The sequence below is a fragment of the Psittacula echo genome, assembly GCF_963264785.1.
Source record: "Psittacula echo genome assembly, chromosome: 3".
Lineage (NCBI taxonomy): Eukaryota > Metazoa > Chordata > Aves > Psittaciformes > Psittacidae > Psittacula > Psittacula echo.
In genome coordinates, this window is record NC_137736.1 from 39,075,341 (window position 1) to 39,098,939 (window position 23,599).

Consider the following 23,599-nt stretch of genomic DNA (forward strand, 5'->3'; position numbering starts at 1 on the left):
TCTTTATAATCCCTTTATAATTTTAAATAATAATTCTGAACCTATCACAATCCCCAAGCCTACATAGTGTTAAAGGCATTCAATATTTCCATTACAGCTATGCACGTACACTTAACATACATCATGCTAACTTTCAAGAAAAACTCATGCAACAAAAATAACTTGAGGGAACTGCTTGGTATTATTTCAATATTACGCATCTGTATGTTGCACATTTCCCCAGATGACTGAAGAAAAACCAAGAACCAAGTGGACAAGATTAAAAAATACAAAGAGAGAGATGTCACAAAACAGTTACCATGAGCTAAACAAGCTACAGACCCTATTTGAATTCCAGTCCACCTATATTATGAAATCGCTGCATCTGTCACTCTGAACATACTGTATCATGATGCTAGTCTACTGCATCCACTTCCTTCCTCTGGGACACAGAAGTTAAGTCTTACCTAAGTAGCTGTAAGGATGGATACAGCTGGGGAACAATGAACTAAATACTCAAGTAAATGAGGCTGGTCAGGCACAACTGCACATTAGCAGAGCCTGGCCCATTAGCAAGCTACCAACAACAGAATAAAGCAGCTAGGCAAAAAGGATACAGTAGTAGAAACGGATAAAAGTTCAGGACCTCATTGGAAGCCTTTTCTCCACTGTGACACAAAGGTTGCAGCAAAGATGGAAATGTAACTATTTCTATTTTACTATTTCCCAAATACCTCTGAAAGGGAAATGTTAACTATTAAAACACAAAATGTTCCTAAATGGCAGAAAAGAAGCTGAAGTGAGAAGCAGCATGTTTGGGCTATGCTTTCTTCTAGGGACTTGAACGTCTTGTGCTACTTCAGCAGAAATGATATTGTGTCAGAATTTTACACAAGTTGTGTCATTGTACACGCTATTCTTAATTACATAATGAGCTATCATTAGGAATGGCCACACCAAGCCAAGTTTGGAAGGTAAAACACATGTGTGTGCATACACTTTAAAGTTTCAGAAAGAAGCAGCTCTGAAGAGACACTGCAGGTCCTACTACTTAATTTTAACAAATTAGAAAGTTCTCATTCCAGCCTCATCTATCTCCCCGGCTATGACCTCCCACAAAAAGATGCCAAGAACTTAATGCATTCAGTATGCCTTTACACATTGCTATTACCTGATGTAGAGCCAAGTCACTAAAGAGTGGAATGCATCACCTGTGTAAATTCTGGAAGAAATCTGCAATGCTCCCTGTGCCACTTTGCCCATTAACCCACTGGCCTTGAAAGTATAATATCCCTGTGTAAAAACACACAAGGGATAAAATCATTTGTTGAAGGTAGTTGTCTGTTGTTCTGAGTCACATTTTCTAGCACCTGTTTTTCAGTTCACATTTATTGTCAAATTCAGCCTAATTTCATCCACGTCTGTCTTGAATAATAAAAAAAAAAAATTCTTGACTGTATTGCATTCAATAGGTCAGATGCCACAGCCAAAACCCTGTGAGCTGTTTTTATATGTTGGGAAGTAATAAAAGATATGTTGGGTATGATGTGCAGAGCCATTAGCCCACAAGCTTCTATTAATTAGAGAAGCCAGCAGACTTATGCAACAACTTTGTGGGGGCAGTATCTGCTTCGTTCCCATCAAGTCAATGCATCACTGCCCTTGCATAACATACATTATTGTTCTTTCCATATTTTAGATCACTGCTGTGTAACAATTCCCTATGGGAGTTTGCAGATTTTAGTTTTAAAAAGACCACTAGACTTTCCTTATTTTAGACTATTAACAGTGTGGACCTTAAACCCTTTAGCCAGCTACACCAGCACCTGGGATTTGAAGGCATATTTTAAACAGAAAGCTTTTTGAATTGCTCACTCATTTCATGTGGACATAGTTAATAAACAAGTTATTCCAGAAGGAGTGCGATAAATGAAGACTTATACCCTCTGCTACTATATATTCCCCATAACAGTCTCAATCCTGTGATTTCATAGAATACCTAGGGTTGGAAAGGACCTTAAGATCATCTAGTTCTAACCCCCTGCCATGGGCAGGGACATCTCACACTAAACCATGACACCCAAGGCTTTGTCCAACCTGGCCTTGAACACCGCCAGGGATGGAGCATTCACAACTTCTTGGGGCAATCCATTCCAGTGCCTCACCACCCTTACAGTAAAGAACTTCTGCCTTCTATCCAATCTAAACTTCCCCTTTAAACAGGGGGGAAAGTTTTTAACCCGTTACCCCTTGTCCCCTTTCTTCCAAGACAAACAACTGCATTTATGATACCCAAGTCAAACTTAAGTGTGTGATAGTACGATAACCAGTACATAGGCTATTTGGGTAAACAGTGCTGCCAAACAGTGACAGATTTGCCTACCTCTTCTCAAGTGGGGGTATTAATTCATGTTCCTTTTCTTCCCAGCTGTCTATTTTCACACTTATGAGCATTATTATCTTTGAAACTTCTACCCCCTTTACATTCAGTCTGAGACAAAGGATTCAAAAGTGCAGACTATTCATTTCCACCATACACCTTATTTGCTTAAAGAAACAGGCCAAAACCAAATCTAATGTTGGAAAACACACAAGCATTCAGCACACCCAAAAATTTACTGTCAATACACCTCAGCCATCTTCATATACACACCAAAACTTACCGTTTTTTCCTCATTTTCAAATGCTTCTCTTGCTTCTTCATAACTACAGATTTCTTCTCTGCATTCATGTTCTATGTCACCTTGCTTTAATTCTTCCAGGAATGTGTTGGCTCTTGGGTATCTTTTTAACACAGAATTGGCTTTGTCCTCTGTTAAGAACACTGAATAACAGGAAAGACAATAAAGGTCACTTCTGAAATAGACATCCAAAACCTCATGCTAGAACTGCTGAAACAAAATGTGCTTCTGAGAATTAAAACAGCTTTTTCAAAGTCTTCCCCTTTATTTAATACGATAAAAGGCCTTTCCTAGTTTTGGTCGTTGGGGTAGTTATTGTCATATGCGTCAAATGTGATGGACCTCAGTTCAGCATCACAGTCATGTCTGCTTAAACAAGATTGAAGACGGTGCCTAAGAAGAGTGCTCAGCTCAAGCAACTTCTTAAACTACAATGACACAAAACAAACAAATACTGCTTGTGAACATCCAAAAGGATATTTTCAACTGCCTGAAGGCATCACAACCATAATGTTCTGAAGTTTTTGATTTAAATATTTATGAATATTACCCGGTCACATACACCAGAACAGCTGCATTTATCAAAGTTTAAGTCTGTACGTTTTCTTAAGCAACTCTGAAGCAGACTTGCTTCCTTCGCTCCAGAAATCTCAACCATGAAACAGTGACCCTTTTGGGGGTGTGGGGAGAGTAGCCTCCTTCTGTTTTCTTGAATCATACACAAAACCTCACCCTATTCAGTGAATTAAATAAAACAACCTCAAAAGGCAACAAATGTTCTGACACAGTACTCCTTATTTGCTTTTCTTAGTTTTTTGTTCAAGAAAAGAGCTGGAAGCTCTTCTGATGTTTCAGCTTTTCCTCAAACTCCCTGACCCAATGATTTTTACAGTAATACACAGCAACTGGCACACTCCAAAATCCATCAGACTGAATTACCCAGGAGGTACATCTGCAGTGAACGATGCAGAAATTCCCCATGTATTTCAGGTCAGAAAGCAAGAACATCATGTCAGTGCAACACTGTTCTTCTGCTCTGGCTGCCAGCAAGAGGGGCTAATTATTCAATACACTGCTATGCTGATACACTCATACCACTTTCTCTACTTGTGCAATCATTTCTGCATTGGTTCATTCACAGCTAGTCCAAGACACCTGATATACTAGGAAGACAAACTCACTATCTGCTAAAGATAGCGACTGACTGGTTTAAGAAATTATTTATCTATAATATTATATAAATCAGCTGTGTTTTCTTTTCCCTGCTAATCCGATTTTGAGTTTCAAAAATGGATGGCAGCAAGTCTGCAAAGGTGACCACAGTGCTTTTGCTTTAGATTGATGTTGTGCCATTTTTCAGCAATGAGGCTACTACCATAATTAGGGTGATCTGCTTTAATTTTGTTTAGTCTCTGTGTTACACTTCGTTATAAATTGTTAGACAGTCATTTGTCTTTTGCAAAGGATTAAATGAAGATTTGAAGATTAAACTCCAAAACACCCGGTCACTCCCTTCCTTTCAGTTGAATACATGTGGTACACAAATGCACCACACAATTACACTATTCATGATGCTGCCAGAGGTTCAGGGCATAGACCTCTACAACTGCACCCATTACAATTTTGGTTTTCTACAGCACCACAGGTGAGCACATGAGCATCTGCTATTGTGTGAGTTCACTGACTGAACTTACAAATTAATATGCATGGACTCTTCAAAAGGTAAAGGAATAAAGGATGGCTTCTTTACATTTCTTACACCACTCCTCCGACTTCCCTCTAGGCCTAAAGAGGTTGGTTTCTTTCAACATGTCTCAGTGATCACCTAAACATGATGAGCTGAAGGACATGTCTGCATCAGGAAGCCAGCATGCAGCCATGCAGGGGGATGGACTGCCAGTCGTCTATAATTCTTAACAACTCCTCCTCTGGGCATTTCTGAAGCAGAATGAGGTACAGCCCAGACTCTCTTGAGAGTGCCCATATGTGGAATCAGTGAGGAGTAGATAATACACTATAAATCAAGTTTCCCTTCCTTCAGCAGATAAAACCTAGGGAATTTCATTTCAAAACTGGAATCTGTTCTTGAAAAGAGCAATGAGAGAAACTGTGACAGCTCTGTACTGAATGCAGACGGAAAAGGAAAATGAAAATGCAGGAAGCTGAAAATATTCCAATTGAAAGCCTCTGGCTCTCAGAAACAATATGCAAATCTCTGTTCCTGCAAGCACTTTCAAATTTACCAAAGCAGGAAACTGAAAACAAAGGTTTAGAGGCTGCCATGTTACAAAATATTGCATTTGAAACACTCATTGGGATGAGTTTCTAGGAAACAGTTTAGTTTTCCAAAAAGAGCTAAGCATACATTTCTGCTTCAAAATGCATTGACAAAGAACAGCAAAACATTAAAGCAATCCAATATTCAAGAATGGCCAATATATGACTATATAAAAAAATCCATCTTTTTTATTTAGTGATTCATATTCAGAAAGTCTCTTCTCTCACAATATAGTAGAGCAAATGCATACATCACAGAGCCAAAAAAGCCCACTGAAGAAAATAAAGCACACAATGATTAATTCTAAATGTGTCTGATAAATAATAATCCATGATTAGTCCAGACTAGGAATGGCTTTTGACCCTGCAAAGCTGGAAAAATTAAGTATATTAATTAGTCTGGGTTTATTTGACATTTTTAAAGCTCTCCACACTCCTATTGACTTTAAATCCAATCAAGAAGCCAATACAAATGCAGCAAGAAAACAAAAACATACACTGATCAAAGCAATCTTGATAGAGATACCGACTGAAATATAGTCATTTAATGAGAATCAGTCATTGCCTGATGAATCCCATAAAATGAGATAATGGAATCATATTACTTAGTATTCCAGTACCATCATGTAGACATTCAGTTATAGTTGCATAGGAGCGACTAAAAAAACCTGCTTTGAGCTGGATGTGCACCTAGGCAAGCTACGGTGTGGTTGAATTCACTACAGCTGTTACTATGGAGCTAAAGATAATCAGGGAAGAATTGCATGTGACAAGAATAAAATTACGGAGCAAGATAAAACTTCTTTTTTACTTTGTTAAGGAGACTAGCTAGCAAATAAAGGGAAAATCAAAAGGGACTAAAGGGACAAAATTACTATTTTGGCATTACATAAGATAGGCACAGAAATAAGTAATCTAGTCTTCTTCTCCGTCAACTTCTGTAGAATATAGACAAAGACATACATCTACCAAATAAAAAGCATTTGAATACATGTTTCTTTCTTCAGACACACTAGTGCTCAGTGTGTTACTGTAACACTTTGCTTTTAGCAAGTTTTTACGCATCAGACAGCCACAAAGAAAATAATTCCAAAGTCTTAGTTTCACTTACTATTATTGAAGACAGTAATATAGTCAGATCAATCTATTATGCATTCCCCAGAAAACTTGTGTGCTTATCACAATAGCAAACAGATACTCTAGCAAGGTGAAATTCAATCAGAATCAGAAAGAGACAGGTAAGAAAACGAGAGGATAAATATGTCTCAGCCTACCAGCTGAAGCAGTCACAGGCAAAGAAAATAGGCTTCAGGTCTTCAGTGACAGAAGGAACAGGGCGCAGTAGCATGGGAAAGGTATTCTGAGGCATAGAAGTGTTGCTGAATCAAAGCCCACGGCATTCTGGACACCAAAACCAGCTCTATTGAGACTACTATTGAGTCTTCCTTTTTCTGACTTCTTACCAACACCTAAGCAGATTAAAACCACCACTAAATACTAGAAATAAACATTTAATTTTAAGTTTGAAGGTGCAGCTATTGATAGTTCCGAAACTTTCTGTAGGTGATCTTAAAAAAATCATTTGGTTTGCACAGAGCAGAAGAGAGAAAGATTATTTGAGCATTTACTTATAAAGCTTAGAAAGTAACTTCTGCTCTGAGAATGCTGAGTTACTGGGACAAGCTTAAGAACAGTTAAAACTAAAGTACTCCAGGCTGGAAATTTATCTCTGGGGTCTTCATTCTGCAGCCAGCTTTCAAAAGTCCACAAAGGAGCATGTGATGATTATTATGGTCTGTATATAGTATCTCTTTTAGAACAGCAGTATGATTCCAGTTCAGTTTAGTGTGGAAAAAGATCTGCATCCTATGTAACACCAGATCTAGTTCAACAGCAGAGGACATTTTTTGTGCAAACTGACTGGAATTTTGAGTACAGGATAGTTTTGGGGTGTGTTAATGTCCACTTCACAGGAAGTCATAAAGAATGCACACTCATCACTAAATTAACAAACTTACCACTATCCATGATGGTTACTGTCAAGGCAAGGAACTTGCAAATATCAGGTCTGTAACAAAAAAGGAAACATCCTGTTTAGTTTGTGAATTCTGGTGAACTTGCAAAAGTTTCTCTTGATTTCCACATGTTGCTACAAATGTATCAGTGCTGGAAACCCCATGATTAGGATTAACCCCCTTTTTTTAACTGTACCAATACTGCATGTAGACTAAATTCAGTAGTATAGGAATACTATCCAAAAATAGGTAACTGTTGTGAAATGGTGAATGCTTTAACCTTTTTCAAAGCTTTCCATATTTAGAATATGCAAAAATGCTGATATGAAACAGAAGGCATATATAATTTTAAGCAAATCTGCAAACACTGTTTTCCCTAATCAAACTTGAAAGGTATTACATTCTCCACTGTAATTACTTAATACGTATCCAAGACTTAAATTCACTCTGCAGAGATCATCAAGTCAACTCATTATCTTTAGTCTATGGATCACACTTTTTAAAATCAGAATGAACATGCAAATTCATTCACAGTCTGCTACTGATTTAAACAGGATTCCTGCATAAAGTTCAATGGCAGAACAAGATCTGTGATTTGGCAAAGGAAATAGAAATACATGAGAGGATCTCAACCTGTCCTATAAGAACCTACATGTACTTTATAGCACATCTTGGAAAGAGACCAGACAAAAGATGCTCTCAGTCAGGAGAGTGCTAAAACTCATTGCATCCACCAGGCAAAACACCAACAAGAACTACATCTAAAGGCAGAAAGAGTAGCTTGAGGGACTGTTTTCAGTTTCTTGGAGTAATTTTTCTCAGCAGACTTCTCTATGCAAAGACAAAACTACCTTTGCCTCTGCTTCTTGAACAAAGCCAAAATCAGTGTCATTTTCTGGGTAGTCACATTGTTACAACCTAACTACCTATGCTGAAGAAATAGCCAAGCTTTTACTAACAAGCAGGTAAACAAATTTGGCTACTGCTATAACTATTCTCTTCATCTGTTACATTATGAATTTCTTCTGCCATTTATTACCTGCCAGTTTCAGGTGGCTGCTTTTGCAATAGCAGCTCAAGATTCCCAGTAATAGAAAAGCAAGACCCATGAGTCCTCCCTTGCTCTGGTGGAGTAGCAATACAACAGTGCTTGAAATGTACCTCACCAAGCTTACCCTCTAATTGGGACTCTTCTTTGCCTTAAATTTAGAATAAAAATTAAAAAAACAGGTAGTCTTTAATATTTCACCCCTTAACGAGTAATGTGTGTGGATATCAACAATATTTGGGAAAAAAAAAAAAAAAACCAAAAAAACCAAAAAAAACCCCAAAAGCAAAACATGCATCCACATCCATGCTCGCTGAGTCACAACTAGATGGCTCTGGAACTGCGATGGAAATGAGGAGACTAATGTGACTCTTCCCTGCTACTGGATGTTGTCCACCAGGAGCAGAATGCGGCGCTGCCGAGGCATGCAGTGCCGCCTTGGCACCTGACACGGGGTACTTGGAACACCATGACCTTTGTATGTCAGTATTCTAATGTTCATTCCCAGATGGGGAAAATGTGTGGATAAGAAAGAAACATCAGGACTTTTTGTCAGTGGAAATGGAGGCAAGTGCATTATGAACTGGAGACAAAAAATGAAGATTTGCTGGACTGGCAGCAAAACACATATTACATTTCTCTTCACCATTCCTCCATTACAAAAGGAACCAGCATGCCCTTCTCTAGGAAATACCAAATACAGCTTTCCAGCAGCTGTGGTGCAGAAACTTCCCTTTAACAATCTGCAGTTTCTAATTTGTAATTCTTACAGCAATTACAAGTATTTAGATCTACCTGGAACTAGTTTTGTCCATTTTAGTACAAATGTGTATCTTTTTTATGCTCCCCTGCCTTCCCTCTCCATATCTCCCCAAACTTCTTCATTTCCAAGCTCCCACAAACACATAGCTAACTTCTTGCTATGACAACCATATACCTATTGGGGAAAAAGTTGATTAGAGGACATAGGGAATGGTTGCCCTGCCACTACATAGACATTACACTCACAGAACAGACTCTCCCACTGCAGAGGAACCACTTGGGTCTTCGCCCTCAACTGCCCCATCACATAAGAGAAAAAGTTTAATTATTTTTTGGTCCTCTACTCTCTGACAGTCTTGGTTCGAACTGACTAAATAGTTCAAAGGTTGTTTGGAAGAAGGGATCAGACAAACAAGTACATGATAAAGCTGAGGAGGGCTGGCAATACTACAAGAACATCTTGACTTGCTACTGACTCATTTATTTCTCTACCCAGCTCTATTTAGTTTCTGCTTTTAAGTCTTCATGAACCTTACTGAAGGTTCCTATGGTGTCAAAAGCAATGTTTTTCACATATACATGCAAATGCAAGAACATAAAATCCTCTACAGAGAGTATCTTACTAGTAACACCAATATTTACTATATTAGGAATCCCTCTTCCAACTATGTTCTATGTATTACCCCCTTCACACTCTTCAAGAGGTCATACATCACCTTAGATTTGCTTGTGGAAAAAGTGACAACACAGTGGACAGCATGGATAGCTCTATAGCCAAGTGTCAAATTCTGAGTTCAACGGCAAGCTGACATACTTGACCAATAAGTGACCTTTTCTGTCTGCCTACTTGGCTGACAGGATAATGGTAAGAAACAAAACTAAACTAAAACAATCAACCTTCCACTTTTAGTAGAAAGTATAATGACCTAATGGAAATTCAGTGAGTTCTAAAGCATGAGACAGCAAAGGAGACATACTAACAAAGCTCTTGCTATTTACCAGCAGTCGTGCTCACCACCAAAGGGCTATAGGAAAAACATTTTGCATGAAATTTTAAAGAAGATTTAAGTAACAAACTAAGCTTTACACTTCTTTCCACAAATAACCTATTTTTTTTTTTTTTTAATCCTGAAAGTTCCCAAACCTTGCATACACTATGTATAAGCACAAAGCATGGAATATTTTTATGCACATTTTCAAAGCTGGTAATCATACTCTAGTAGTGCAATGTATCCCTTAAATTGGGAAGCCAATTAATTTCAGCCCTGAAAGTTGTTGGCTCATGACAGTATTTCTGCAAGATTTTGTTGCATTTGTCAAGGTAACCATATTGGGTTGGCAGGTATACTTCTTCTGGGAACGCTCCCTGACTACAAGTTCAATGGAAACTTGAGTGCAGCATGTACTGTTAAAGGACAGAAGATCTGATGGAGGGCACACGAGTCCAAACTGCCTTCACTATTCTCACTCACTGAATTGTCATATATTCTAGGGAGACAGAATATAAAGAAAAAAGCAAGTCCTTAAGGGAAGAAATTACAAAGAGAAGAGAAAATAAGCGTAACAAAAACCAGCAACAGCATTTTCTCACGCAGTTTCTCACAGGCTGTGTTAACAGTGATTTAAAGCACTGCCAGGCCATCATGCTCCTCTCAAAAATGGGGAGGGAATACACATTACAGTACCCAGGTAGGGAAGAGGGAAGTGACTTTTTTCATTCTACAGTACAACTCTAACAAGGAATACAGCTGTTAGTTTTGTAAACTGTACAATTAATTAGGCTACTAGGATGCAATTATAAGCAGCTGCTACATAGAGCTATATAACTTTTTAAAGTTATAAATATTTAGGCTCTTCTAGAGCTTTTCATGAAAGCAGGAACATTCAAGGGACACTGACTTGAACATAAGTAGATGTTCAGTCTAAAAATAAACATGCCTATTCTAATCCATATCCCCAAACCAGGAGCAATGCAATAACTGAAACACTCCTGCGGTTTGTTTAGAAGAAAAATGACAACATTAAATGACTACACAGGAAAACAGATGATAGTTGCCTGACTACCTTTATTCAAAATACATTATGTGCCTACCTCAAAATCCCAGTCCCACCATGTACACCTTTTACATCCTTGGAAAAAACGCTGCAGAAGACTACAATTTTTTCTTATTATGACCTGTTTCAAATAAATTTTCCCCCACATCAAAGAACTTAAATACATTCAAATGCTGGAGAAATATATTGATTTTTCTTTTAATAGGAAGTCCATACATAAGGATATGGGAGAAGCCTGCATTTATTAAGTTTGATCTGCTTGCAACAGCAAGGTTTTCCAGAGAATTTGGATGGGAATAAAGAGGGATAGAACATTTTTGAAGCTACTTAATCAGACAAGGATAGAAAAGATTTCTCTCACCTGAGACTTATTCCAGCACAAGGATAAGAGTGAATGAGAGAACTGAAAAAAACCTCTGCCTTATAGATACTACCCAATCACAGCATTATAAAATATTATCATTAATTTTGATTACACATGGACTCAAAACCACAAATCAGATTGCTAAGAGAAACCAGTACTCAGCGGACTGTACTCAGTTACACCTTTTAAGGTGTAGTGGCAGTCCACTGAGTACATGCTTGTTCTATGGATAGTAATGATACATTCTATTGGTTTTAATCAATAGAATGTATCATTACTACCCATAGAACAAGCATGCCGAGCACAACTCTCCAACACCACCCTGTTAGCACAGAGAAGGTGGCTCATCCTGACAGCAGCTGGACAGGACTCGGCTGGCTAAGACTGAAGTCTAAGCTTCTGTCTCATTACCATTACCCCTTCTTCCAAAGTAGCTGTGACATGTGCTGAAAAGGTCCCATGTTGGGTGCCAAAAAGGACTGTCACAATTTAATCCCATCTGGCAACTAAGCTCCCCACAGGCACTCACTCACTCATTGACTTTGCATTGGGATGAGGAGGGAGGAAGACTGAAAGTGAAAAGACTTGTGGGCCGAGATAAAGTTTAACAGGTAAAGAAAAAGCCCCACATGCAAGCAAAGCAAAACAAGGAATTCATTCACTGCCTTTCACCAGCAAACAGGCAGACAGGTGTTCAGCCATCTCCAGAAAAGCAGGGCTCCATCACACGTAATGCCATCACTCCAAATGTCCCCCCCTTCCTTCTTCTTCCCCTAGTTTAGATGCTGAGCATCACCCTATACAGTATGGGATATCCCCTGAGTCAGCTGGGGTCAGCTGTCCCAGCTGTGTCCCCTCCCAACTTCATACGCACCCCAGTTTCCTCATTGGTGGGGTGGTGTGAGAAGCAGAAAAGGCCTTGGCTCTATGTAACCACTGGCCAGTAATAACGGCAGCATCCCTGTGTTATCAACGCTGTTTCCAGCACAAATCCCAAAGTACAGTCCCATACCAGCTACTATGAAGAAAAACTCTCTCACAGCCCAAAGCAGCACATTTATTTAGGTGTTTTTTTGTTGTTTTAAAGCTGTGGCAATACTCTGGCTGGTTATTCTCTGGTTACTTCCAGGCTCCTCTGGCTCAAAGGGGCAGTTGCTATAAGGTATCTGTTCCTTCTCCTCCCCTTCAAAACCAGACAAGGTCAATCTTCTGATACACACACTTGGCCAGTAGAACATGTGGAAGAAGTAACAACACCCTCCCTTCAGGAGACTTTCATTGGCAGGTTTCATTGTTTTAAAGTGCATGGGAACCATCCGGGGCAGTTCTTGGGAAGCATAATTGAACACTTACGTAACTGAATCTGTACTGAAACCAGAATTGCACAAATCCTCAAGAGACTCTGCCTTTCTGAGCTGCCTACAGAGTGGCATTTCAGACATCTCAGTCTTGTATAAGCTACAGTTAAAAGACACTGCTGCTTTATGTTAGACAATCCCACTATGCTTTGGGAATTAAAATTTGGAGTATTTATCTTGATAATCCATCTAAGTGTTGACATAATGATAACCAATTTCTCTCCTTTTTCAAGTGAGAGTGGTGAACAATTAAACAAAGCTTTCGCAGAAGGACATGTTTTTATCCTGATTTTGTTTGGACACAAAACTAATGAATCTGTGTTACTTTCTGTCCTCTCCACCCTCCCCTCCCCCAATAGCTTTTAACTAAATCTGACACGGAGATTTCTTCTTCTGTGCTACCATAAGTTTTCTACAAAGATCAATGACCAAGAAGAACAGAGAAAAAACATGAATGTTCTCATTGAAGTAAAGATGGGGTTTACCAATTGCAGCAGTATCTCAGGAAGCACAGCGCCTTTGGCGGTTGTAAATCATTACCCATTTTCACCATCAGAAAGCAGACAGTCAGAAAGCATACACCCTGCTCAGGATCAGCCACAGCCTCTACAGACTGTTGCAAACTGGCAAGTCAAATAAAGTTGAAGAGATGAGAACAGGGAAAGAGCTCAGCCAACACAGAAGAGGTGTCAGAATATGGTGGTGACCTGCATTAGCAACGGTGTCACAACAATAAGCATGTTAGAGAATGTAGGAGAGCTCAGACTGATAAAGCAGGAAAGGGCAAAAGGCAACAGAGACAGAAAAACAAATCCATTATAGCTCTGGTGTTCACAGAAATATTTACTGCTTAAGTGCCAGCTTCCAAATCCAACTCAAATTGTCAACCACTTTGATATTATCTATTCTAACTTAGGCTTGAATAGCTGGACTCTTTTATCTGAAGCAAGTACAGCGGTCATGAATAATAGCCTTTAAGTGCATTATGTCTACCCATGACTAAACTCACATCAGCCAGGAATGCAGAGCAATAGCAGTGAGTCTGAAGAACAAAACAGTTGCTGCCGAGGATCCAACTGACACAATATATATGGAGAATTTTACTTTGGGGTAGAGCTCTGATTTGATTTCATGAGCCGAACACCATGTGGCAGTGGGACTGCAAAAGGGATGCTCTTAGAGCATATCTTCTGGTTTAAAGTTAATTAAGTTTGAGTCTTTGAAATGCCTCTGCAATACAAACCAAAGCACAGAAAGTGGTGACAACTGGGAGTTTTGCTTCCAAAGCATACTCCTAATCTAAACCAAAATGCTACTGCAGATACACCCAATACATCCTCTGTGACTACACTCCAAGTAGTAAGAAGGTGTGAGGAAGGAAGCTCCAGATAAATGATTCCTCAGCAAAGAATTAAAGGTTGTTATGTGGTGACAGTGAATGTCTAGCAAAACCTGACAAACAAGCTGACAAAAATACAGGTAACATGAGGCTCTCCCTCAAGCAAAAAAAAACCCCCAAAACAAAAAACAAAACAAAACAAAAAAACCCAAACAAACAAACCGAAAGAACCAAAGAAAACACCCAGAAACAAAACAACCTCACCATAGTGAAAGAGATTTCTGAAGCAGTCTATGTTCTTGTCTCTTATCATCAAATGTTGTGTTCTTACTATGGAAACGAAATACTGCTAATACACAGGATACCATAGGATCCAACCTGAGAGCTAAAAATCTGAAATACCAGACTGTCTGCTTGGAAAAAACAAACCAAAACAAAACAACACCACACTCACAAAAAACCCCATATATAGCTCATCTGCTAACTAGGAGAAAACATAGCAACCCCTCAGCTTCCCCAAAAACTCCACAAACAAAAAAAGCACATTCTCCCCACACTCACACAAGGAGTGGAAACCTGCAATTACAGACTACATAATTAACATTCAGTTTATGATCACTATTGTAAATATTTTCAATAACTTCCTCCCCATGTTACCAGCTTGTAAACTCACAATGTCAATATACAATAAGCCAGGGAAACTATGTTATTATCCTTCTATCACACATTTACAGGTGGCTGAAGTTTTAAATAATGTATTGATAAACTCCCATGTTACACTAGTGAAGTGACAGCTGCTTATTCAATAGCTATCATGTTGTTTGGGGGTTTTGTGTGTTTTGCGTTTGTTGCTTGTTTGTTTTGGGCTTTTTGTTTATAGTAAGATAAAGCAATCAATGGACCTGCTAGCTCTTTTCAAGGAAAAAACAACATAAACTGTATCAGAACTTCTGCAGCTTTCTTTATAGCATGTTTTCACTCACAGCCTCCTTAAATTAGAAGACTGGAATGTGCACTCACTTTTATTTTCCTCTCCTATTTTGTCCCATTTTCACACAAATGAAGTCTGTATGTGTTTTGTAAATTACAAAACAACTTTCACTTTGCAGTTCAAAACATCTCCCTATGCTTTACAGACAACAAACTGAGAAGCTTGAACTGAAAACAGAAGCTCTGAACTCCAGCTGAAAACTGGACTGTATAAGGATTAAAACCTACATGCTACTATTAAAAAAAAAAAAAAAAACAACCCCAAAAAAAAAACCCCAACAAAAAACAGTCAACAGAAAGTTTGTGGGTCAGGGTTAAAGGGAGAACAGCTATAGGGGTCATTATTGTGGGGATCTGTTACAGACCGTCTGACCAAGAGGAATCTGTGGATGAAGCACTCTACAGACAGATAGGAACAGCCTCACGCTCACAGGCCCTTGTTCTCATGGGGGCTTCAACCACCCTGACATCTGTTGGAGTGAAGGTACGTCCCTGCACAAGCAATCCAGGTTACTCGATAGTGTGGAAGAAAACTTCCTTCTGCAAGTAACAGAGGAGCCAACAAGGAGAGGTGCCCTGCTTGACCTTGTGCTCACCAGCAGGGAAGGGCTCGTTAGAAATGTGACGCTCCAGGGCAGCCTTGGATGCAGCAACCATGAGATGGTCAAATTTGAGATCCTCAGGACAGTGAGAAGAGCGTCCAGAAAGCTCACTGCCCTGGACTTCAAGAGAGCAGACTTTGGCCTCATCAGGAGCCTGCTTAGTAAGGTTCCATGGGATATAGCCCTAGAGGGCAGGGGGGCCCAACACTATTGGTTGATATTCAAGGATCACCTGCTACAAGCTCAGGAATGTTGCATCTCAACTAGAAGGAAGTGCAGCAGGAGGACCAGGAGACCTCCTTGGATGGATAAGGAGTTGCTCAGGAAAATTCAAAGGAAAAAAGAGGCTTATAAAAGGTGGAAGCAGGGACAGGCGGCCTGGAAAGAATACAGGGATGTTGTCTGGGAAGCTAGGGACCAGGTTAGGAAAGCTAAGGCCCAGTTAGAATTAAACTTGGATAGGGATGTTAAGGAAAACAGGAAGGGATTCTACAGGTACATAGGGAATAAAAGACAGAGTAGGGATAACGTAGGCCCCCTCCGGAAGCTATCAGGACAACTGGCTACCCAGGATTTGGAGAAGGCTGAGATTCTTAATGACTTCTTTGCCTCGGTCATCACTGGCAAAGGCTCTGATCACACCACCCAAGTCTTGGAAGGCAGATGCAGGGACTGTGAGAATGAAGACCTTAGGCCCACTGAAGGAGAGGATCTGGTTTGAGACCATCTAAAGATCATGAACGTACACAAGTCCATGGGATCTGATGAAATCCATCCACAGGTCCTGAAGGAGCTGGCAAATGGAGTTGCTAAGCCACTGGCCATCATATTTGAAAAATTATGGCAGGCAGGTGAAGTTCCCAACAACTGGAAAAAGGGAAATATATCCCCCATTTTCAAGAAGGGGAAAATGGATGACCCAGGGAATTACAGACTAGTCAGTCTCACCTCTGTGCCTGGCAAAATCATGGAGCAGATTCTCCTGGAAGGCATGCTAAGGCACATGAAAAACAAGGTGGTTGGTGACAGCCAGCATGGCTTCATTAAGGGGTAATCCTGCCTGACCAATTTGGTGGCCTTCTATGATGGAGCTACAGAACTGATGGACATGGGTAGAGCAGCTGATGTCATCTACCTGGACTTGTGCAAAGCATTCGACGCTGTCCCGTATGACATCCTTGTCTCTAATTGGAGAGACATCAATTTGATAGGTGGACCACTCGGTGGATAAAGAGCTGGCTGGATGGCCGCACGCAAAGAGTTGTGGTCAATGGCTCAATGTCTGGCTGGAAACCAGTAATGAGTGGTGTCCCTCAGGGAACAGTGTTGGGACCGGTCTTGGTCAACATCTTTGTCGGTGACATAGACAGTGGGATTGAGTGCTCCCTCAGCAAGTTTGCCGATGACACCAAGCTGTGTGGTTCGGTTGATACGCCAGAAGGAAGGAATGCCATCCAGAGGGACCTTGACACGCTTGTGAGGTGGGCTGATGCCAACCTTATGAAGTTTAACCATGACAAGTGCAAGGTCCTCCACCTGGGTTGAAGCAATCCCAGGCACAGCTACAGGTTGGGCAGAGAAGAGATTCAGAGCAGCCCTGCAGAGAAGGACTTGGGGGTGTTGGTCGATGAGAAACTTAGCATGAGCCGACAGTGTGCGCTTGCAGCCCAGAAAGCCAACTGTATGCTGGGCTACATTAAAAGCAGCGTGACCAGCAGGTTGAAGGAGGTGATCCTGCCCCTCTACTCTGCTCTCGTGAGACCTCCCTTGGAGTATTGTGTGCAGTTCTCGTGTCCTCAACGTAAAAAGGACATGGAACTGTTGGAACAAATCCAGAGGAGGGCCACGAGGAGGATCAGGGGACTGGAGCACCTCCTGGATGAAGATAGGGTGAGAAAGTTGGAGTTGTTCAGCCTGGAGAAGAGAAGGCTGCATGGAGACCTCAAAGCAGCCTTCCAGTATCTGAAGAGGGCCTATAAGGATGCTGAGGAAGGACTCTTCATTAGGGACTGTAGTGATAGGACAAGGGGTAATGGGTTAAAACTTTAACAGGGGAAGTTTAGATTGGACCGAAGGAGGAAGTTCTTCACTGTGAGGGTGGTGAGGCACTGGAATGGGCTGCTCAGGGAAGTTGTGAATGCTCCACCCCTGGCAGATTTCAAGGCCAGGTTGGATGAGGCCTTGGGTGACATTGTTAAGTCTGAGGTGTCCGTGTCCTTGGCAGGGGGGTTGGAACTAGATGATCTTAAGGTCCTTTCCAACCCTAACTATTCTATGATTCTATATGCATAACACAGCATAGCTTTCTGTTGTATTCTGTTCTGTTCCATTCCATTCTCTTCTGTTCTTTTTCGTTCCCTTTTATTCCGTTCCATTCCCTGCACTCACAAGAAGTTGTATAATGAGGAGATCCTTATTTACCTGAAATGCCAAGGGAATTTCAGCACCAAAAACACTTTCAAAGACACAAATCAGAATGGTTACAGGTGGAAATTGCGTTTTATTTATTTCTAAATAAAGCGATTTGATTTAGTTGAGCTTAGTCAATTTGAGTCCGGTTTAGCTTAGGCCTTTCAGTTTAGCTGGAAAAACCCTGCCTTGCAGCCTGAGAAAGGAAAGCCGGGGCAGGAGCGGCGCTGTGGTGCTGCAAGGGCAGTGCAAGAAGAACCCAGCCAGAAAGGGCCAGGGAAGACCTGACGAGGGGTGGTGCTCAGTACTCCAGAGGACAGCAGCAAGTCCCGGGGCCACGCTGGGGCCAGCCTGGGAGTCCAGAAGGCTGCCTCCCCCCGGATGTGGGGCACGAGGGCCACCTGCGTGGAGCACGAGCAGCTGCCTTTGGGACACCGTGAGCCAAAGGAGCCCCATGAAGGGGCTGTGCTCGGCTGCGGAGGAAGGCAAAAAACCCCAGGGACGCTTGCTAGTCCAGCCTGGGGGGAAAAAAGCCCTTCCTCCCCCAGCTGCAGGACACGAGGGGCCACCTTCGCGGAGCACGAGCACCAGGCGATAACGCAGCCACAATGGACCAGAGGAGCCCTGACAAGTGGTCATGCTCAGTGCTCAGAGGAAGGCAAAAAACCCCCGGGGACCGGTGCCAATCTGCCCCGGGGGAAAATTCCTTCCTGACCCCAGTGCTGGCGATCGGCTACTCCCTGAGCATGTGAGCAAGACCTGCTCCCGGTCCACACGCTGGTTACGCCTCTAAGGGGACAAGGGGACACTGGCACTGCCTTTTCTGCTTCCACCTCAAGCCCTCTCAGGGCCTTCCAACAACAGCAAAATGCCATTGGCCTGATGAATCCTCAGAGCACCAATCCTTCCTGTGCTTGGCACTGGGAGCTCCAGAGCACTGGGGGAGGGCACTGAGCCACCTGTGCATCCTTTTTCTTCTGCCTACTGCCACTCTCTCCCCAGGAGGGGAGGATGGCGAGCTCCCCAACAACTGAAGCAGGACCCTTCGATGATGCTTTGAGCGTGGCCCCTCCAGGAGCTGGAACGGCAGCAGAGAACCTCTTGCAGCTTCGCAGCTTCACGTCTTCCCTCCCTGGGTTTCCCCCTCACTCAATTCCCCAGTGCCCAGCAGATGAGGATGGCAAGCTTCCCAACGACTGAAGCAGGATTTCCACCCATCTGATGAGCTTTGAGCGTGGCAGTTCCACGAGCTGGAACGGCAGCAGAGAACTTCTTGCAGCTTCGCAGCTTCACGTGTTCCCTCCCTGAGTCCCCCCCTCACCTATTTCCCTGGTGTCCAGGAGATGAGGACGGCAAGCTCCCCAACGACTGAAGCAGGATTCCCATCCATCTGATGAGCTTTGAGCGTGGCCCTTCCACGAGCTGGAACGGCAGCAGAGAACCTCCTGCAGCTTTGCAGCTTCACGGGTTCCCTCCCTGAGTCCCCCCCTCACCTAATTCCCTGGTGCCCAGCAGATGGGGACGGCAAGCTTCCCAACAACTGAAGCTAGATATCCATCCATCTGATGAGCTTTGAGCGTGGCCCCTCCAGGAGCTACGATGGCAGCAGAGAACCTCTCGCAGCCTTGTGCAGCTTCAAGGGTTCCCCCCCCCCCCCCCCCCCCCGTCAACCCCCTTCCCCCTTCCAGGAATTCCCCCGGTGCCCCAAGGACTTCCTCTCGGATGCCCTCAGGCTGCCAGCTCTGTCCTGGTGGCAGCGCCGGGCACTCTGGCAGTGGGACAGGGGAGGGCGCTGGCCTCATACTGCCCCAGAGCATTGTGATGCTGCGTGGCCGGGTGCTGGCACTATGACACGAGGGTGACGGGGCCCCTGCGGTCCTGCCCACCGCAGCCCTGCTGCTGCTGCCCCTTCACCCAGCATCCCTTGGAGAAAAGCCTTTGGGGTGCTGGCCCTGAGGCACTGCCTGTGCCCAGGAGGCCCAGGGGGATGTCCCTGCCAATGGTGGCCACACACTGGGCATCGCTGCGGGCTGTCCCTGTAAATAAATCTGTTTGTTCAGACTGTATTGGTAAAGGCTTTTATACCACAGACAGTCATTTGACTGTGGCGATCCCAAAGGTGAAAGGAAAGGGGTTTGGGTTCCATCTGCATGAACTCTGCAGAAACGCAGAGAGCACACAGCATTTCCTCACCATTCCTTATCAACACACCGATTGGCATTTGCTACTCCACTGCTTATGGTGAGGTCTTCTTCTTGGAAAGGGGTAGTGGGTTAAAACTTGAACAGGGGAAGTTTAGATTGGATATAAGGAAGAAGTTCTTTACTGTAAGGGTGGTGAGGCACTGGAATAGGTTGCCCAGGGAAGTTGTGAATGCTCCATCCTTGGTGGTGTTCAAGGCCAGGTTGGATGATGCCTTGGGTGACATGGTTTAGTGTGAGGTGTCGCTGCCCATGGCAGGGGGGTTGGAACTAGATGATCTTAAGGTCCTTTCCAACCCTAACTATTCTATGATTCTAAGTTTCCAATCTAACGGTAACCAGGACTTTACCAGGGAAGGTTATTCTGTCCATGCTCTTCATTGAGACTCTTCCCATAGCATCTCCAGCCAGCTGCTGGCACAACACACAACACCAGGCTGACTTTTTTGGCTGATATGGTATTGCAGTTCTTACTTATGTTCTCACTTACATTCTCCAGTATGCTAAAATGGCTGTTTACCTTTCAACAATCTTCACATTATTAATGTCTAATTTAGCATCTTCTACAGTTTGTAGCCACACAATTTCCCAAACATTTCAACCACTTGCTGAAGTTCAGCAGCCAGCTCACCTTCACATTTTAGTATTACACAGTATTCCAAAGAAAGTATGTATTATTACATACACAAAAGACACTGTGTATACCTTTTATTTATACCTAACTATGAAAGAAGGGAAGCAGTCCAGTGCCCAGTATAGAATGAGCAAAAGGAACTGGATAAAGTGGTTTAAAACTGTATTAGGACCAGTTATGAAGTGTATTACGGAGTAAATACAAGCATATAATAGAAATCGAATTGATAGATGGCAAGTGGTCTTTTAATACATCCTACTCATGACCTACAACCTTCCTTTTTTATTGGCTCTAGGTCTCCCATCTGTCCTCACACCAACACATCAAAATATTCAGAACACATAACAGTGCTGTTTGCCTTTTATAGCATTATGGGTCAAGTAAGGGATTAAAAAACCAGAATACTACCTTCAGATTATACATCTTCAGACATGAGAGTAAGGGCCAAGCAACAGTACTTGGGCCCAGTTCATTTACAAGAACATAATTTCACTGCAGTTTGTACAATCCGAAAATGTTACAAGATTGGGGTAATTACATAGTATTTTTCCTACTTTGAAACTGTTATAGATACTTTCTTTCCCAATGCATCTTAAAAAGCAAAACTATGACCCAAATTTCACAAGTAATAGCTTTATGGTTTTTCCAGTACCACAAACTGGCTGTACAAAATTCAGCCTCCAACTCTATCAGTCTGGATCTGATATTCAGGCCTCCTCTTTTCACAATAAAAAAGAGACGTGACAATTCTATACATTTGGAAAAGATTATCCTCAAGTCATTGGAGTTTTTTTTGAATTTTTAAAAAACAGTTTTGTTCTGAACTACCAGTATGTTTTCAAGCAACCATGAAAAAACAACCCAGAAAGATTCTATACCTTTGTAGCCAAAAGAAACCTGGATAATTTCACACTGTCATCTCCATTTTGCATGCAATAACTGTATTTTTTAATTACATTAACCTACTTCGTAAAGTTTATTTTGCCTTTCTGTGATGAGGCAAAGGTGAGGCAAGTACTTTGTCCTGTAGAGAAATGGCATTTAGTATTTGCTTGGTAGGCCAATGTCTTACACCTCATTTAATTCAGAAAAATTAGCCAGAATATAAAATGTAATTTCTTTGTGAAGTGCTAAACCAAGCTAGAAGAATGTGCAAACAGAGCCTTCTCTTCCAAATATTTATGCACCGTCAGCAATGTTTCAATACAAGTTTCCACCTCATCTGTCTTCCCCTGAAGCAAGGCACACATGACAGCATTTCAGAGCATGCTTTAATGGGATTTTCCAGTCATCCAAAAAAAATCAAATTGCACTGAAGTGACAGAAGAGTCATAGTTACATATTTCATCTTATTGAATTCTATGGTAAATAGGGAAAGACAATGAGGCACAACTCCTCTACATATTTTTTATGAAGTTTTCTGTCATACTGGAAAATCACATAAAGAGAGTGCACAGAAAGGCACAGACAACCAGAATCCACAGAACAGCTGCAGTAAAACAGAAGAATTTTTAAAATACTCCTATTACCCTCTCTCACAACACCCATGACCATTTTCCCTCGCATCAACTTTACATCAATTTCCAAATACGTTAAGATATACAAATGACTATGGGTTTTACTGCATTACACGTATTTTTTTTTCTAAGTAGGATATGAACAAAGATACACACAAAAGTACTTCAGCTGATTTACATCTCTGAAGTATAATGAAAAACAATGTTTTGGCTTCAACCTTGAAGAAGAGTCAAAGAATCTGTCCTCCCTTCCTAACACTGCTACCCAGTGCTGTTCCAGTGATCAGAGGCCCCAGTGAGGGCAGACATGCTACATACCAGCAGGTGCATCTCTACCTTTTGTATTTCTGATGTAGGTAACTTCAACCACACAAAAGATTCACAGAACCATAGAGCAGCCCAGGCTGGAAGGAACCTCAACAAATTTTCTCATCCAATCTTTCCTGGGAAAGGAAGCCCAGGTGAGGTTACCTAGCACCCTGTCCAATTGCATTTTGAAAGCCTCCAGTGATGGGGACTTCACCATGTCCCTGGGGAGGCTGTTGCAGTGAATGCTTCTTCTCACTGCAAAAAATTCCTTTCTTATAGCAAGATGAAAACTTTGATCAAACCTTTGCCAAGAGTTTATAAAGAACAGCCGTCATGAAAATGCTTTGATACTTCTGTTTTTCACAGACAACTACAGATCTGAAGAGCTTGTAGTTGGACACTTCTTCATAGTTCTTCCTAAGTGGCCTTTGCATAAAAGACGACTTTGTTCACCTTTCTTTTCACTTTCAGAATCTGACCCCGAGATCTGTTCACCAGGTTCTTGGCTCTTGAGAGACTTCTGGTACATTGCCCCTTGAGCAGTTTGTTGCAATTCTTCAAACATTTTGGCAGAGAAAGATACTGATACACTACTGCTTCACTGACAGTTTAGGAGTCAGGACTTAAATTAGTCCCAGATAAAGCTGAGTAGGCAGACTCCACACAGAACCATACAGTCCCACTCCCTCCCTTGAGATGATTCAAGGTCCAGTTAGTAGTGCCCAAGGCCAGCCAGAGGTAGCCCAGTGGAAAGCCTTTTGTGTGTGCATATTATTTTAGTTTGACTGGTTTAATTTTAAAATAAATAAGCTCCTCAGTTCAGTTGACTGCACAGCATTAAGAGTGCTGGTGCGCTTCCAGCACAAGGGAAGCTGTAAAAATGCAAAATTTAGCAAAGGACAGAGGGGAAAAGCAAGAACTCTTGTTTTCAGGCAGCAGGACAAGCTTAGATCAGTTAAGCTGCTTAAAAGCCACACAGTCAATATGCCATGCCTTTATCTTGCTGCTACCCACAGCTCTGATAAGCAACAGTAGCAAACAGAAAATAGCACAGTGAGT

At 41.9% G+C, this 23,599-nt stretch overlaps 1 protein-coding gene across 1 annotated transcript in view; it reads right to left on the reverse strand.

Moving 5' to 3' along the window:
- The window catches only part of PRRG1 (proline rich and Gla domain 1), a gene marked incomplete at both ends in the record, with an annotated part of 29,292 nt that extends 6,223 nt beyond the window's left edge, over window positions 1-23,069 (reverse strand). Inside the window, 4 exons of the mRNA XM_080613517.1 lie at window positions 2,643-2,803; window positions 6,956-7,005; window positions 7,992-8,151; window positions 22,994-23,069. Of these exons, the coding sequence (XP_080469643.1) occupies window positions 2,643-2,803; window positions 6,956-7,005; window positions 7,992-8,151; window positions 22,994-23,069 (447 nt within the window). The remainder of the gene's footprint in view (window positions 1-2,642; window positions 2,804-6,955; window positions 7,006-7,991; window positions 8,152-22,993) is intronic.
- Window positions 23,070-23,599: the final 530 nt, after the last annotated feature.